We start from the raw sequence: 14,065 nt of genomic DNA on the forward strand, positions 1-14,065 counted from the left end.
TTGATGGCAAGAACTGACCCTTCCATCCTGGAGAAGAGGAGACCAATTTGATATTATGGAGGCAGAATATACAGGACTGTGTGACTAATTCGACATGTGTGTCCATGGAGCTTGAAGGGGACAGAACCACAGGTGCAAATCTGGTGTAGGTACTTGGCTGGGAGTTTGGTATGAGAGGCTTCTGGGGCACCTTTACCTGGAATAGGCAGCGTGGTTCATCTGCACCAGGATTCTACTCAGAACTCTTAGAAGTGGTAACAAGAGACCTGAGGTAGAAGTATCTAATTGTTACATCAATGTCAAAGGCTAAAGTTAGGCTTGAAACATTTTTTTCCCTCTAATCAGCTGTTGGGATTTTCACGTTTATGAAATTGGTAAATCCTTTCTGAAGGTAATCTCTGATTTTGGATTTTACCATGCCTAAAAGTTAGTAAGTTCATACACTTTATTAGTCTTTACATATACCTCTTTATATTTGCCTGAACTTGCCCCCTTGTTATACTTCAAGAAACCCCAGGCTTTTCTGGGATTTAATGGCAATACTTATATAATCTAGTACCTTGTTACTTTCCCAGGCATTTAGTCTGGGAACCCTAATCTTGAGTCTGTCTACAGTGGATATTTTTCTCCAGGACAGGAACCAAATGGCCCCAAATGAGCTATGGGGCAGTTACTGGTCTGCCCCGTAGCTCACCACAGACATAGCCTAGGGGCTTTGGCCCATCTTCACTAGTTGGCAACTGGCTTTTTAGGCGAAATGCCTCCTTTTGCATAAAGGAGAGATGCCTGTCCCCACCTGCACCGCCCAACTCCTGCTTTAAGGCCAGCAAGATGTCCCAAGAGGCCTCCTTGTAGATGAGTGAAATCCACACAGGGAAACTCAAGTAAAAATATGGGGTGGGGTCTGGGGAGAGCTGTGTTTATTATAAGGATCCAGAGGGACCTGGGGAATTTAGGATCTGGAACCACTGTGGGTGGGATAAGAACCAGAGTGGCTCCAGGCCCTAGTTTTTTCTCCTCTGTCTCTCTGCTTTCTTTTCCCATTCTCTTCTCTCTCCTTCCTTCTCCTTCTTCTCCTTCTATTCCTCTTTTTTTTTTTTTTCTTTCTTTCTCTGTGTCATGCTTGCCGTGGTGATGTTTTGGTTGTAGTCACACTCTTGGGTCCCTCTTATTACCGGCTGTCTGTGTCTTCCCCTCTCCTTTAGCCTTTGCTTGGTTCTTTTCCCAACCCACCCACCAAAACTGGCAACCAGCTTCCTCAAAACTTGTTATCTAGCTCGTAATTGCCCAGACTCCAACGCTCAAATGACCTTTTTGCTCTAAAGCCAGTGGCCATCTGGCAGTAATCTCCCTGTATACAGGATTCTGAGTTCCCAAGAGAGCATCTGGTTGGCTCCCCTTGCCTTCCTGAGCCTGCTACATCATTCCTGGGCTGCTGGCCAGCCTAGGATTGGGTCCCCTCAGGTCAGACACACCCTGGGCAGGTTAGCAGCCAGCAGTGGGCACAGGGTAACAGAGCCCCCTGCCTACTTAACAGGAGCTGTGGGTGCGGGCAGGAGTTACCGCATACATCTAGCACAAGAACCATATCCTAGAACCCTTCAAACTAACATATGCCAGGTAGGTGTAAGCTTCTGTACTAATTTAAAAGTATACATTTCTAAGGTAATGAATTCAGCATCTTGCGGCCATACCAGACACGGCATAGAATTAGACTTTCAGTCCCACTGTTCATTTTATTCATACATTAGGGTGGCAAGTGTGGTCTTGCTCATTGCAAGCAAAGTCATCCTGGTTCATGAAATGAAGAACGTGGACTGTGCAGTTTTCCCAGTCATGAAGACTTTTGATACATCACTTGAAATGTTTCCCCTGAAGTTGAGTGTCTTTTGTAATATCACCAGGGGAGTGAATGGCAGAGACCAGATCATGAATCGCTTCATTTAGAGCCTGCCTCCGGGCTTCCCTGGACTCTGTGGCTGCTAATACCACACCCCTGTGTCCCTTGTGGTCTTAAGTCACAAACCCAGCTATTATTAGATTTGCCTGGAGTGTCTGAAAACAGGCTTAGAATGAGGAAACCTTTTTCCCACTTTTATACAACTGGAAAACATTACAGAACTTGACTTTTTTGAAAATTTCCCAAAAAAAGGAAAAGAAAAACCCACAAACCCCAGCTTGTACAGTTTAGTCACAGGGAAACACAGAGGTAAAGAAGGTGAACTTGCTTCCACTTCACAAGTGGTTTTGATTTAGAAAACGTGCCTCAAATTTCAGTGCCTACAAATTCAAGAAGAGGGGTTTGGTTGTGCTTCTAATAGTATAAGTAAAATTACTCTGGAATGTTTCAGGGCTCATCAAAATTTACATTTATTCTCTTTTTCTACTTTTATCTACCTGAGTATTCTCATTATCTCTTCAGCTGTGAGAAACTCTCATCTTCCCATGATCCCGAATTAGGTGGGATCCAGTTCTGACAACATGAGTTAATCATCACTAGAAACATTGGCAAGAGCTGGGGATGTTTGTATTCCTCTGGGACAGCTTAGCATCTCTGGGTAAATATTCCAGTCCAACTGACTGCCTTCCCCAGGCTGTCCTTCCCCAAACTTCCTCTCCTAGAGGTAGGAAGAGCCAAAATCAACTGTTAGGTCTGTGGTAATTTACAAAGCAAGGATGATATTTCAAAACAGTTGGCTATATAATGTATTTCTTCTTGCAAAATTATACAGTTGGCATTCAGTAATATGTTGCCATATAATGTATTTCTTCTTAAAAAATTATACAATGGCCATATGACTGTTTATGTCCTCAAAGTCCAGCCAGATTACTTTTCAAAGAAATTTTAGCAGTTTGATTGCCAAATTCTTGTGATCTCCAGTTAAGAACTCTGTCTGTGGCCTCTAGTCTTAGAAGTTCTAGTCCATGATACAGGTTGTTATACAAATGAAAGACAAAGAGAAATGTCTTCTGCTTGTTTTCTTCTTTAGAATAAGAAGATCTACTTGGACATTATTCACACATACATGGAAGTGCATGCAACTGTTTATGGCTCCAGCACAAAGAATATTCCCAGTTACGTGAAAAACCATGGTATCCTCAGTGGACGGGACCTCCAGTTTCTTCTTCGAGAAACCAAGGTAAAAATTCACCAGGGATGTGGTGTTCAGGTTATTGCCATTGGCTGTGAAAATGGGATCAGAATATTTCATGCTTGTTTTTCAATGCTGCAATAAACTTTTGTGGCTATTTTGGGGCAGCAGTTTGCTAGACCAATGGCAGCTGAAAAGTTAGTGAATTGTGGAATGAGATTGCTACAGTTTTGTTCACTGATTTATTCAAAAATCGTATTTACTAAGGACCTACTCAGTGTTAGGTGTCAAGCAAGGGGCTAAGGTTAAGGCTGCAAATGGAAAAGGTAAAGCCCTGCCTGGAAGGACAGACCTTCTAATAGAGCAGCAGCTTTCATAGTAAGCCAGGGGTGCTGAACTCTTCCCCCAACCCAATCATCACTGTTCAAGGAGTGGGTTTCCCAACCAGCTTTTCCTCATACCTCCTTGTTCACCAAGTACACATTGGACAGTGAAGAAGTTCAGATGAGGGCAAAGTCCCTGTGGGCTTGGGAAGCAGAGCAAGCATCAGGAGAGATGCAAGAGGTGAAAGATGGATGGAGTGTAGACACACCTGGCATGAGGGCCAGACAGGAGTTAGAGTCAGGTGGTGGAGGTGGAGGTGGCATATTCAGGAAAGAGCTAGAAGCCAACCCAGCTAGTCTAAGTGTTGAAAAATAGTGGAGGTAAAATTGGATGAGGGGATGTGAGGGTCTGATTGGCACAGATGGAGGCAGAGTTCAGACCAGGTGGTGGAGGTAGCTTGGCAAGCCCCTGAGGATCATTTTGCTCAGCAGTAGCGTGATGACCTGTCACTTTGACACTGTAGGGAAGTCCACCCAGTGGTCTGTGTTTTTTCTGTAATGCTGCCATGGAAGTACCAAATGAAGTTCAGGAACTTGTGAAGAAACCAGAGTTTGGCCTTGAAGGGTTGGCTGGCGTTTCAGTGTATGAGATAAACTCCCTCAGGTTTATTAGTAAGTTTTTATTTATGAATTTCACAAATATTTATTGAGTAGCTGCAATGTGCTAGGCGTTGTACACGGGATGCAAGTGTGAAGAAGGCACATGGATCTCTCTCGTGGTATGTCCTAAGCACAAGGAAGCTTATTGTCAGTAGTGGATTTCTCAGCTCTCATCTCTGGCTCGCTTTGTTTTCATGTTCAAGGTAGGGGAGAGAGGTTGAGCAGGTGGACTTCTATGGCATAATCTCGATTGTCCAATCATTATGTGATACTTCATTTATAAAAAGTGTATTCACATATGCTTTCCTCTTTGATTCTCACAATAGCCTTAAGAGGTAGATAGAACAGGTATTATTGTTAACTTTATTTTGAACATGAGGAAATAGGCTAGAGAGTTTGGCTTGCCCACTGGGGTCAAGTCCTGGAGGCGGCCCTAACTCATGATTTTTTAAATTGCAAATTAAAGCTCTGCTAGCCCCTTGATGTACTGTCATCATAAACACTCAAACTTAAGAACGCTTATTGGACACCCACTAGCCAAAAGAATGTATATCTCCTCTTTGCTTCAGTTTCTCCATCTGTAAATGCATTTGATCCTATCTATGTCCAAGGCATTTGTATGATGCCACGAATAAAATGATTTGACAATTTCTTTAGCTTATTGGCCAAAGACCTGGTTTGTTTTAAGATTTTATTTCCTTCCAAGGTCATCTGTAGTCTGATAACTGTTTTTGGTTATCCAGGAGTGAAGTGTGTTCTCTAGTTTTCACTATTTGCTTTCTATCACCTTCTGTCTTAGGCCGACATTTTAGAATCATCAGAATGTCTGGGCCCTTTAATGGCAGTGCTATTTTTGCCATTTGCCTCATTTTACTTTTCTCCACATTGGATTGTGGAGAGCTGAAGCTCCTTTAAAAAATACTTGGCAGAGCTGGTTTTCAGCAGCGTGTCATTACTGTCTCACACACTTTTATTAACCCAACCTCATGAATGTCTCTCTCAACTTCACAAATTTTAAAAGAACCCTTACTTACCTACCATCCATTACCCTGTCAGAGATTAGGAAATAGGCCAAAACAGAGATCGCTGATGTCCAGGGGAGGACAAGAAAAGAGGCAGGGGAGGCCCAGGCCAAGATGTCCAAGTTTGTCTAATGAGCAAGGATTGCAGCCTGAGTTAAAGAGCACGAGGGGTGTATGTTCATCCTTGAAAAACTGGGACCCGTGCAGAGGATGTCACTGATCCCATTACCTATTGCCTGCTCCTTGAGTAGAGTATATTAAAATACTCTGAGTGGAATCATGGCTCAGACATTTGGCAAATGTGACAAGGATGGGGCAGCGTATTGCTGAGACTCCTCTCAAACCCAGCACACAGCCACAGGCTCCAAAACGAATGAACTTTTGGCTTTGAAATAATGACATGAAAGACCAGTCAGGCTTTTCATCTATAACCCTTTCTGTCTCTGACTCCTTTCTCTCTGTCTATGAGCAATTTAAAAGGGATTTATTCTAATCCACATTGGAAATGGGGAACCGGAGCAGCCGAGAAGCAAATGTCTGCAGCATGAATGGGATTCACACACTTCTTGGACTCCTTACTGGCAAGAGAAGCAGGGCTGACCTCCTCAAGAGAGTTAAGAGACATAGAGAGGTGATTGATGCTTGATCAGCTTCTGACTCATTATTTTTCTTTACAAGCCATCTTTGAATCTCTGCACCAATCTTAGGAAACCCTCTGCTCAGCAGAATTTTGTCCAGGCATGCCATTAGGGGTGCAGGCGTCATTAGTAGCCTCTTGCTTCAGGGAACCTGTGAAGATGGAAGGAATTCAATGTAACACTAATACTGGGGCTAAAAGAGCCAGGAAGTTGTTGGAATCTAGCAGACCCTTCTAATTGGGGTATAAATTTGGATGAATGAATTATTTATCACAGGACCACAGCCGAGTCATTCAGTCCAGCAAACCCCAGGAGTGCAGTTTAAGCCAGCAAATCAGGACTCACTAGGGTGGCATGTTTTTATTTTTGGTTTAAATCTCCATCTCTTTTAAAGTGGAAATCTTCATCTTCCTGGTTTTAACCTCTTCATGTCCACCTCCCTCAGTCTTCCCTGTTTCATATATGATACTGAATAGTGCATTTGCATCTGCAACTCACTGAGTGCTTTGTGAACTGGACCAGTACCGTCCTTTCTACAGTTGTAAACAAATTCTGGCTGTGGGGAAGAAAACAGGCAAAGCTGTGGCTTCTGCACATACTGTCGCTGTACCCCTTCTGTACCCAGACCTCCACTCATTCACCTCTCCAAGACTTGGCTGGGTCATGACGGTACTGTTTCCCCATCATGTCAGCTTATCAGCTTACCTGTGAGACTCACCTAGGAACCTGGGCAGGCCTGGCAAATATGCAGTCCTCCCTCTGACTCATCTTATCCTCATGACTGACTGTGCCACCCTGCCCCCCACCAACTGTGTCTCTTCTTACTGAGCTTGGATGTGCTCACAAAACCTGTTTAAGGCAGGTGCGGTGCAGTAGCTCACACCTGTAGTCTTAGCACTTTGGGAGAGGCTGAGGCAGGCAAATTGCTTGAGCCGAGGAGTTCAAGACCAGCCTGGGCAACATGGCAAAACCCCATTTCTATAAAAAATACCAAAAAAAAATAACTCTGCGTGGTGGCATTTACCTGTAGTTCTAGATTTTCGGGAAGCTGAAATGGGAGGATCACTTGAGTCCAGAAGGCTGAGGTTGTGGTGAGCCAAGGACACCTGCACTCCAGCCTGAGTGACAGAGGAAGACCCTGTCTTTAAGAAAGGCTGTCTGAAAAACCCAGGGCTTGAGGCAGCAGACTCTCATGCAGCTGCATGAGGGCAGAGGGCCTTTGCTTGTTCTATCCACAGGTGCATTCACAGTGCCTGGCTTATAAAAAGCATTTAGATGATTGTATAAAGAATGAAAGAAGGAGTCAAAATGAAACACATTGACCATCTGGGATCTCTGAGATTTCTTCCTGTTCTTATATACCCTGCGCCTAGATCTCTTAATCTCCCCAGCTAGGGACACTACCCTTCTGCCTGTCTGTGATGTTGCCTACACCTCCAGGCCCTGTGAGTGATAGCCCAAGAGCTTGCTTCCTTAGGAGGAGCAGTCCTTCTTCTGTTTCTATTACAGATACTGGTTCCCATTTGCCCTCAGGCAGCCAATTGAAGCAGGTTTCATCCTAGTGAGCATACTTCAAGTCATTCCCATGCCATCTAGATGGGGAAAAAATTGTACGAACACATCCATGCCTCCTTCCCTCCCCCTTATCTACACATGTATATAGACTGAAGACTGTACAGAGGTATGAGTCAGTAACCTGTCTGACTTTCAGAGCAAAAGTGCATACCTACACTCAAATAAATACAACACGTTCAACCTCTGTGCACAGAGACACTTGATTGTTGGAAAGATCCGGTCTCATAGTATTTATTCTTTCACTGTTTCATCCAGCAAGTAAGTATAATATTAAGTACTAGATATATTCTAGGCCTTAGTCTAGCCATTCTAGAGACAGTGATGACTCAAGCAGTTTTGCCCACAAGGAGCATACAGGTATGCTGGAGGAGGAAAGCAGGTAACTGTAACAATGTGGAAAGTACACAGGTAGAACTAGTCATAATATGAAATAATGATACCAGCATAAAACTTAACTGTCACGCTGAGTGGGGCCAACAGTGCAGTTGTGTAAAATGTGGTTCTGTGACTAGTGAAATCAATGTAGTGGATTGGGCAGTCCCATTCAGAGGACAGGAGCCACTGTCAGTCACAGTTTAACACCTCCATGCTATTGTGATGCACCTGCCTATGGGATTTACCATAACTGTAACAGCCATTATCTCTCCCCTCAACCATGTACTAGGCCCTATGCTAAGCCCTTTCTGTGTATTCTCTCTTTGCATCACAAAAATCCAATGATCTTGGTACTGTTATAAACGGTACCATTTTAATGAAGCAGCCACTGAGGCTCCAGTCGTGAATAAGCCTGTTTTGCTGCCTCCGTGTTGGCGGCTGAGGGGTTGTCCTGGTGTGGAATTTGGGTGAGAGAGGCGTGGTCAGGAAAGGGTCCTCCCAGGAGATGATGCCTGAGTGGACTTTAATGGCATCTACAGGTTTAAATTTATGCAAATACTCTTTTACTCCCCCATCTCCAAGTTAATAAATTTACAATGTGAATTGTAATGCGTTTGATTTATATTGGGGCTTTCAAATGACCGAAACTCAGGAACTTTTTATCCTGATGCCGTTGTTTGTGGTTTGGGTTTTTGTTTCTGAAACGGTATTTAGGTAGCTGGGCATAATCAGCCAGCTGGTCTTCAGGAAATAGTCTTTGGTTTAGCAGCAGACTGACAAAAGTCTGCTTTGGGCATGTAAACATGCTTGGTGAGTCTTCTTTTCTTGGCCTCCGTGGCCCTTCCAGCTCTTCCCTAGAGAGTCTTCAGGTCACATAAGTCAGGGGCTTGTGGAGCCCTTGGGAGGATAGAGCCAGCCTGGATGGAAGAGAGTCTGGCCACTGTTTATCCCTTCCTTAAGCATCGGGTACCTGAAAGAAGGCAGATGGCCAGAGAGGGACCCTTTGGGCTACATGAAAGCATCACATTTTGGAAAAATTGTTTTCTTCATACCCAGCCCTTGCCTGGGTTATTTTTAAGATATAAAAGGGATGCCTATTACCAGAAACATTAATATAATGATTCCCAGTCATTGTATAAAAATAAACAAGCAAAGCTTAGCAATAGCATGTGACTCGTGGGACTGGCTTATGTGGCAGTCACTGTAAACCATATCATCTCTTATCTCTCTCTTCTGATGAATATCCCTCCCCCTTTTTTAGTACAGATACTTTATGAAACAATGAGAACTCATAAATATACATGCAGGTGCTGAACATCTTGTAAAAACCCACAAACATAACTCCTGCACACCTAAACTCCGTCTAAATGATACAAGGCCGTGATATGCAGCTGTGTGAAGTTGCATATGGATTTGAACTTGAGTGACTGATTATCCAGCACTTACTAAGTGCCAAGACTTGGAATGAATCCTTTCCATGTACTATCTCATGTAATCCTCACAGCAACCCCATGAAATAAAGCACTATTGTTTTACCCATTTTACACACGAAAAGACTGAGGTTTAGCAAGCTTGTTACCTGGACTAAGTTCCTATAAATAGAATAGATTATAAATGGGCCTTAAATAATCCATAGACAGAAGCACCTAGCAGTGTGTCACAGTTACTGACCTGGGAAATGATGGAGCCAGACCTTGAAGCCTAATCTGACTCCAGAACCTGCGCTGTTTATTACCACATTGTTCTGGGCACTTTGTGCAAATAATGGATTCATCAATTCATTTGGTGAACCGAGGGTGATTCATTGCTCAGTTTCCCTCTAGAGTCACCATGCCAACTTCGCTAATTAAAACTGGCCAGAAAAGTATGTGTTGTGTGTGTGTTTCCTGTTTATGATTATCCTCAATGTTCCCCATCAAGAGTGAAACTGACCAAGCCCATGGATAAGAACCCCCTTTATCCATGTTTAAAAGATTCTTTAAGTACTCCATTTAGCAGTTTAAAACAATTGTTTCTTCTTTCACAGAGTGGGAAAAATCTGAGTGGTTTTACTGGACCCTTTGTGAATGTGTAGGAACGTCCCAATCCTATACTGTGAAGAAAACGTATGATGCTTCATCTGTTCTCTCTGCTTAGCATTAGTTCAAAAATTTAATCCTAGATCCCACAATCCCTCTGTGTAGAAATACTCATTGATGGAGCTGGAGTTGCAGCCATGGAGATATTTTGTCATCTGGAATATCCTCATTAGATTCTGGGCTTCTGAAGGCCAGGTTAAGTATAAATAAAATAGGGCCAGTTTTCTCCAGCAGTTAAGCCTTGGCACTTATGTACATCCTTGCAGTGTGTCTCTTGCCTCCTTGCTAAGGAAATCGGTAAGTAGGCAGAATATCAGGAGATTAGGGAAAAAGCAATTCAATGTGGTTAAGGTGCCAATGTGTGGCAAGACCATAAGTGCAAGGAAGTTTACAGAGTGCTGTTTGGTGGTGATGAACTCTCTCCGCCTGTTGTGTTTTCATTCAAACCTCAGATGTGCTATTTGACCTTAATACATCTACTCCATTGTAATGTCACAGGTAATAAGCACACAGGAAGCAAGAAAAAAATTGCTTATTGACTGAAGTGACAAAAAACTGTTATTTTGGTGTTTCCAAGTAATGTATGTCCTACAATCCTAATTGTGTGACAAAAAAACTCATTGCCAGGAAATTATGTTGTATTTGCTTAGGCTTCATTCTAAACATATGAGGCTTTGGGAGAGTTAATAAAGTGTTTATTTTATGTGTACTGAAATATTCTGGTGCCCACAGGGCAGAAGAGATGGTTCATATTGTTATTCAGATATAATTAAACCTAGGTCACATTCAAGTCCATTAAGCAACAGCCTCAAATCCTTTTAATTAATGGGTTCAGATTGATCTAAAGAAGCTAATTAAATTTTTCCCAAGATTTTCTATTTAAATAGACAAACATTGTGCTGCTTGCATTTCCTCCAAAGCTGTTCTTTGAAATTTAGAGTTGATGAAGGTATCCACACTTCATGGCAGGCCCTGATTTTCAGAGGTCAGGAGGCACTGTGGGTTCTCTGACTAAACCTGCAGAGATCCTGATCTGCGTCTTCTGGCACTTTTCTCCTCAATCAGAAAGATCTGGACTCCCTGTGCTATCTTATGCCCAACCACGGCCTGACAGAGGTCATTTGTTTTCCACTGGAGAGCCAGCACATCCTCTCCAAAGTCTGATAGGAGAGGGCAAATCAGAGATCACAAGTCTGGTAGATAACAACCCTGGATTCTTCATATTCCATAAAGCTGGGATGTCGTGGGACTAGTACATCCCACTGTTTCCTTCCATTTCATCTGTAGCAGTCAGATCTCCCCCACCCCTGAGCCACATGCCCAGGCCACACCCTATAGTTAGAAGTTCTCTCTGACAATCTCGTTTCTGTTAGCTGTATAATAAGAGTAAGATGCAGAGCAGGAGCTTCCTAATGGTAGTAGAGCTTTCCCTTTATCCTACAGCTTCCAGGCTCCTGGCTACCATGTTTTCCTCACCACCACCACCCCCACCCGTGATCTCTGGTGGTTCTGCTGCCCAAGGGGGAAATGACCCAGCCAGCATTAGGGGCTCTGCTGGCCTCTCAAAGCTTCTTTTCTTCCCCGCTCCCTGCCCTGTGGACATCTCTGGCATTGTGATCACGCAGTTTTCAGGAAACGAAAATTTATTCTTTCAAAAAACCAAAAAGATTGAGTACCCTATTCTGTACAAAACAAAAGTAAATAGGTCCAGAAAACCTGAGATGTTAGTGCTTTGCCCCAAAATTCCTTCAGGAGCTACCTGGTTCTCCAGTATGTCACCCATGGGCTGTGCTCAGAGTTGGCCTGACACACGCAGCCCGGCAGCTTGGGCCTGGCACCCTCCAGCTGAACCTTTCTAAACGATCGTTCAATTAGAGCAGCTGCTAAGAGAGGAAAGCTGGTGAGAAGGAGGGGATTGCTGTGAAAAGACCGAGGGAAAAAGAGAACCAAGCTTGCAGCTAAATCTAGTTGAGCCATCTCCTTCATTCGCAACGCCTGGCCTTGTGGTTGGGTGATGCTCTGTGTGATGGCAGAAGGAAAGGACGCCCTGGGGCCCAGTTATCTTTTCTCACTTAATGTGCCTCTGGGGGCTGGAACAGAACAGGCTTTTTGATGTGGGCAGAGAGGACACAGCCTCATCAAGCCCAGACCTGGACCCTGCCCATCAACAACCTTCAGTGCTCCAGCAGCGTGAAGTACACCCACTGCGATGGTATGTGCCGAGCCATTTCTGGGAGCAGTTATTTCATTTTTGGACCCAGGAAATCAGCACCACTGAACTGCAGCTTGTCCCCTTTGTCATCGTGGCTTCCAGCTGCTGTGGCTGCTCTGAGGACTGAGAGCAAGTTGTTGCTGCCATCTATGGTCTGTCTTGGGGGAAGCACATGGTTTGCCTGCTGGAGAGGGAAGCAGCTGCCTTGCAGATTCAGCAACACAGCATCCTCTCTCCCCTCTGAGGGGAAAATCAACACCAAGATGTTGGTGTCCCCAGTGTAAACCCCATTATGAAAACCTGTGTTTACTGACCTACCATCATTTTAAAGCAGTTCCGTTTGAACTGCAATCAAACCTCCAAGTGACCTTTCTGTCCCTCCGCCCAGCATTCCTGAAAGGGCCTGTTGTTTCTTTGGTTCAATGAAGAAACCTTCTGTGTAGTTAAGCAAGTGTTTTTCCAGTCATGTCTCCTGGTGAGTTACAGAAGGATTATTGTTGGGTCTTGGTGGTGGTGGTTGTTTTTCTTTTAATACTCCACCCTCCCTACCCCTTGGATACCCCTAGACACTTAATATTTTACTTCCTTGGTGGAGGAGAGCATAGTGAGTTCAGCAGCTTTGTGGGGACTTTAAAAGTTCGTAGTTTTTCAGATCCTGGTGTAAGCTGAATTCTCTCTGCCCCACTCCCCAGGGCCTGGGAGCCTTCCAAAGTAAGGTGTCCACACGGGAATGGGCCACAGAATCACCGCCTGCAAGCCGGGAATGCCCGTCCTGCCTGATGGTCCTGCCTGATGTGTTCATATGCTGTGTGGTTTTCTGTCTTACAGTTGTTTGTTGGACTTGGGTTCCCTTACGAGGGCCCAGCTCCCCTGGAAGCTATCGCAAATGGATGTGCTTTTCTGAATCCCAAGTTCAACCCACCCAAAAGCAGCAAAAACACAGACTTTTTCATTGGCAAGCCAACTCTGAGAGAGGTAAGCATCTATCAAAATTATTCCACTTTGAATAATATGAATAATAGCTATTTATTGAGTGCTCATGTAGGTATTAACTTCATTTAACATGATTGGGTGGGAGGGTGAGGGTGTAGAGGCTCAGAGAGGCAAATGACCTGATCACATCACCTTGTGAGTTAGGGGCAAGATTTGAATTTACTTCTGCCTTCACCAAGTAAGGGATCTTGACACTCTACCCCCACTCTAGCTTATTGTAAACTCAGACATTCTAGCCTCTGATTGTAGCTGAACTCTGGTTTCCTGAATGTTTGAAGTTTAGGGAGTGAGATCAACTGGTTAGCAGATATTTGTGAAGAATCTGCTCCCCATGATGGGCTTTGGAGAATAAAAAGTGGGCTGTGGGAGTTTTCAAAGAGCCATCAGCCTCAGGATACCATATGTATCATGGATAATTGAAGTAATGTGACTGATTTTTTTCACCCACCATCCCAAGAAGTAATCCTGCCATTGCTAGAACCATTTACAGAAGCCTCATTTGAATTGCCTTCAGAGATCCTGTTGAAAATCTGCAGTGTGTGATGAATCACCATTGAGGGTAGTTGGATTTGATTTAGGGCAATAAACAAAAGTCTTTTACAGCTACGTGTGAGTGATCAAGCTGGGTGTTTCTTCATCTGGTCAGAAATAGGTGTGTGCAAGAAACCATAAGATTGATTTTCTGATTATTTCTATGTAGTTGGTAGTAAGTGGCTCGGCAGGCAGCTTATGAAGGGAAGTCATAGCAGCATCCTTGTCATTCAGGGCCTTTGACTGGGGGATTACATTGATTAGCATCCCTCCCATGGCATATCAATGTAGAAGGACAGTTTATAAAACATACATTTTTCAATTCTACTTTTAAACCCTTCTGAGTCATTTTCTTTCCCAAATAGTATATAAGATGCATTTTCAATGGTTATTTTTTATTGATCAGTCAGAAACCTTGATAATTTATAGAACATTACTTTGAGAGTTATTTTTCTCTGACCCTTCCTGTCATTAGTGAAATAGCCAAAGGAGATAGAAGATCAATAAGATCTATGTTTATCTATAAAAGGTTAAACTGTGACCCAGATAACCTTTGACAAGGGTGA

General features: G+C 43.7%; 1 protein-coding gene across 8 annotated transcripts in view; it reads left to right on the top strand.

Annotated features, from left to right (window-relative positions):
* MGAT5 (alpha-1,6-mannosylglycoprotein 6-beta-N-acetylglucosaminyltransferase) overlaps window positions 1-14,065 on the top strand; it is a 339,082-nt gene that overhangs the window by 284,445 nt on the left and 40,572 nt on the right. For all 8 annotated transcript variants that reach the window (XM_054478910.2, XM_063647391.1, XM_063647390.1 and 5 more), the window contains 2 exons: window positions 2,991-3,140; window positions 12,804-12,950. In XM_054478910.2, coding sequence (XP_054334885.1) covers window positions 2,991-3,140; window positions 12,804-12,950 — 297 coding nt within the window. The remainder of the gene's footprint in view (window positions 1-2,990; window positions 3,141-12,803; window positions 12,951-14,065) is intronic.

Source organism: Pongo pygmaeus, chromosome 11 (genome assembly GCF_028885625.2).
Source record: "Pongo pygmaeus isolate AG05252 chromosome 11, NHGRI_mPonPyg2-v2.0_pri, whole genome shotgun sequence".
NCBI lineage: Eukaryota > Metazoa > Chordata > Mammalia > Primates > Hominidae > Pongo > Pongo pygmaeus.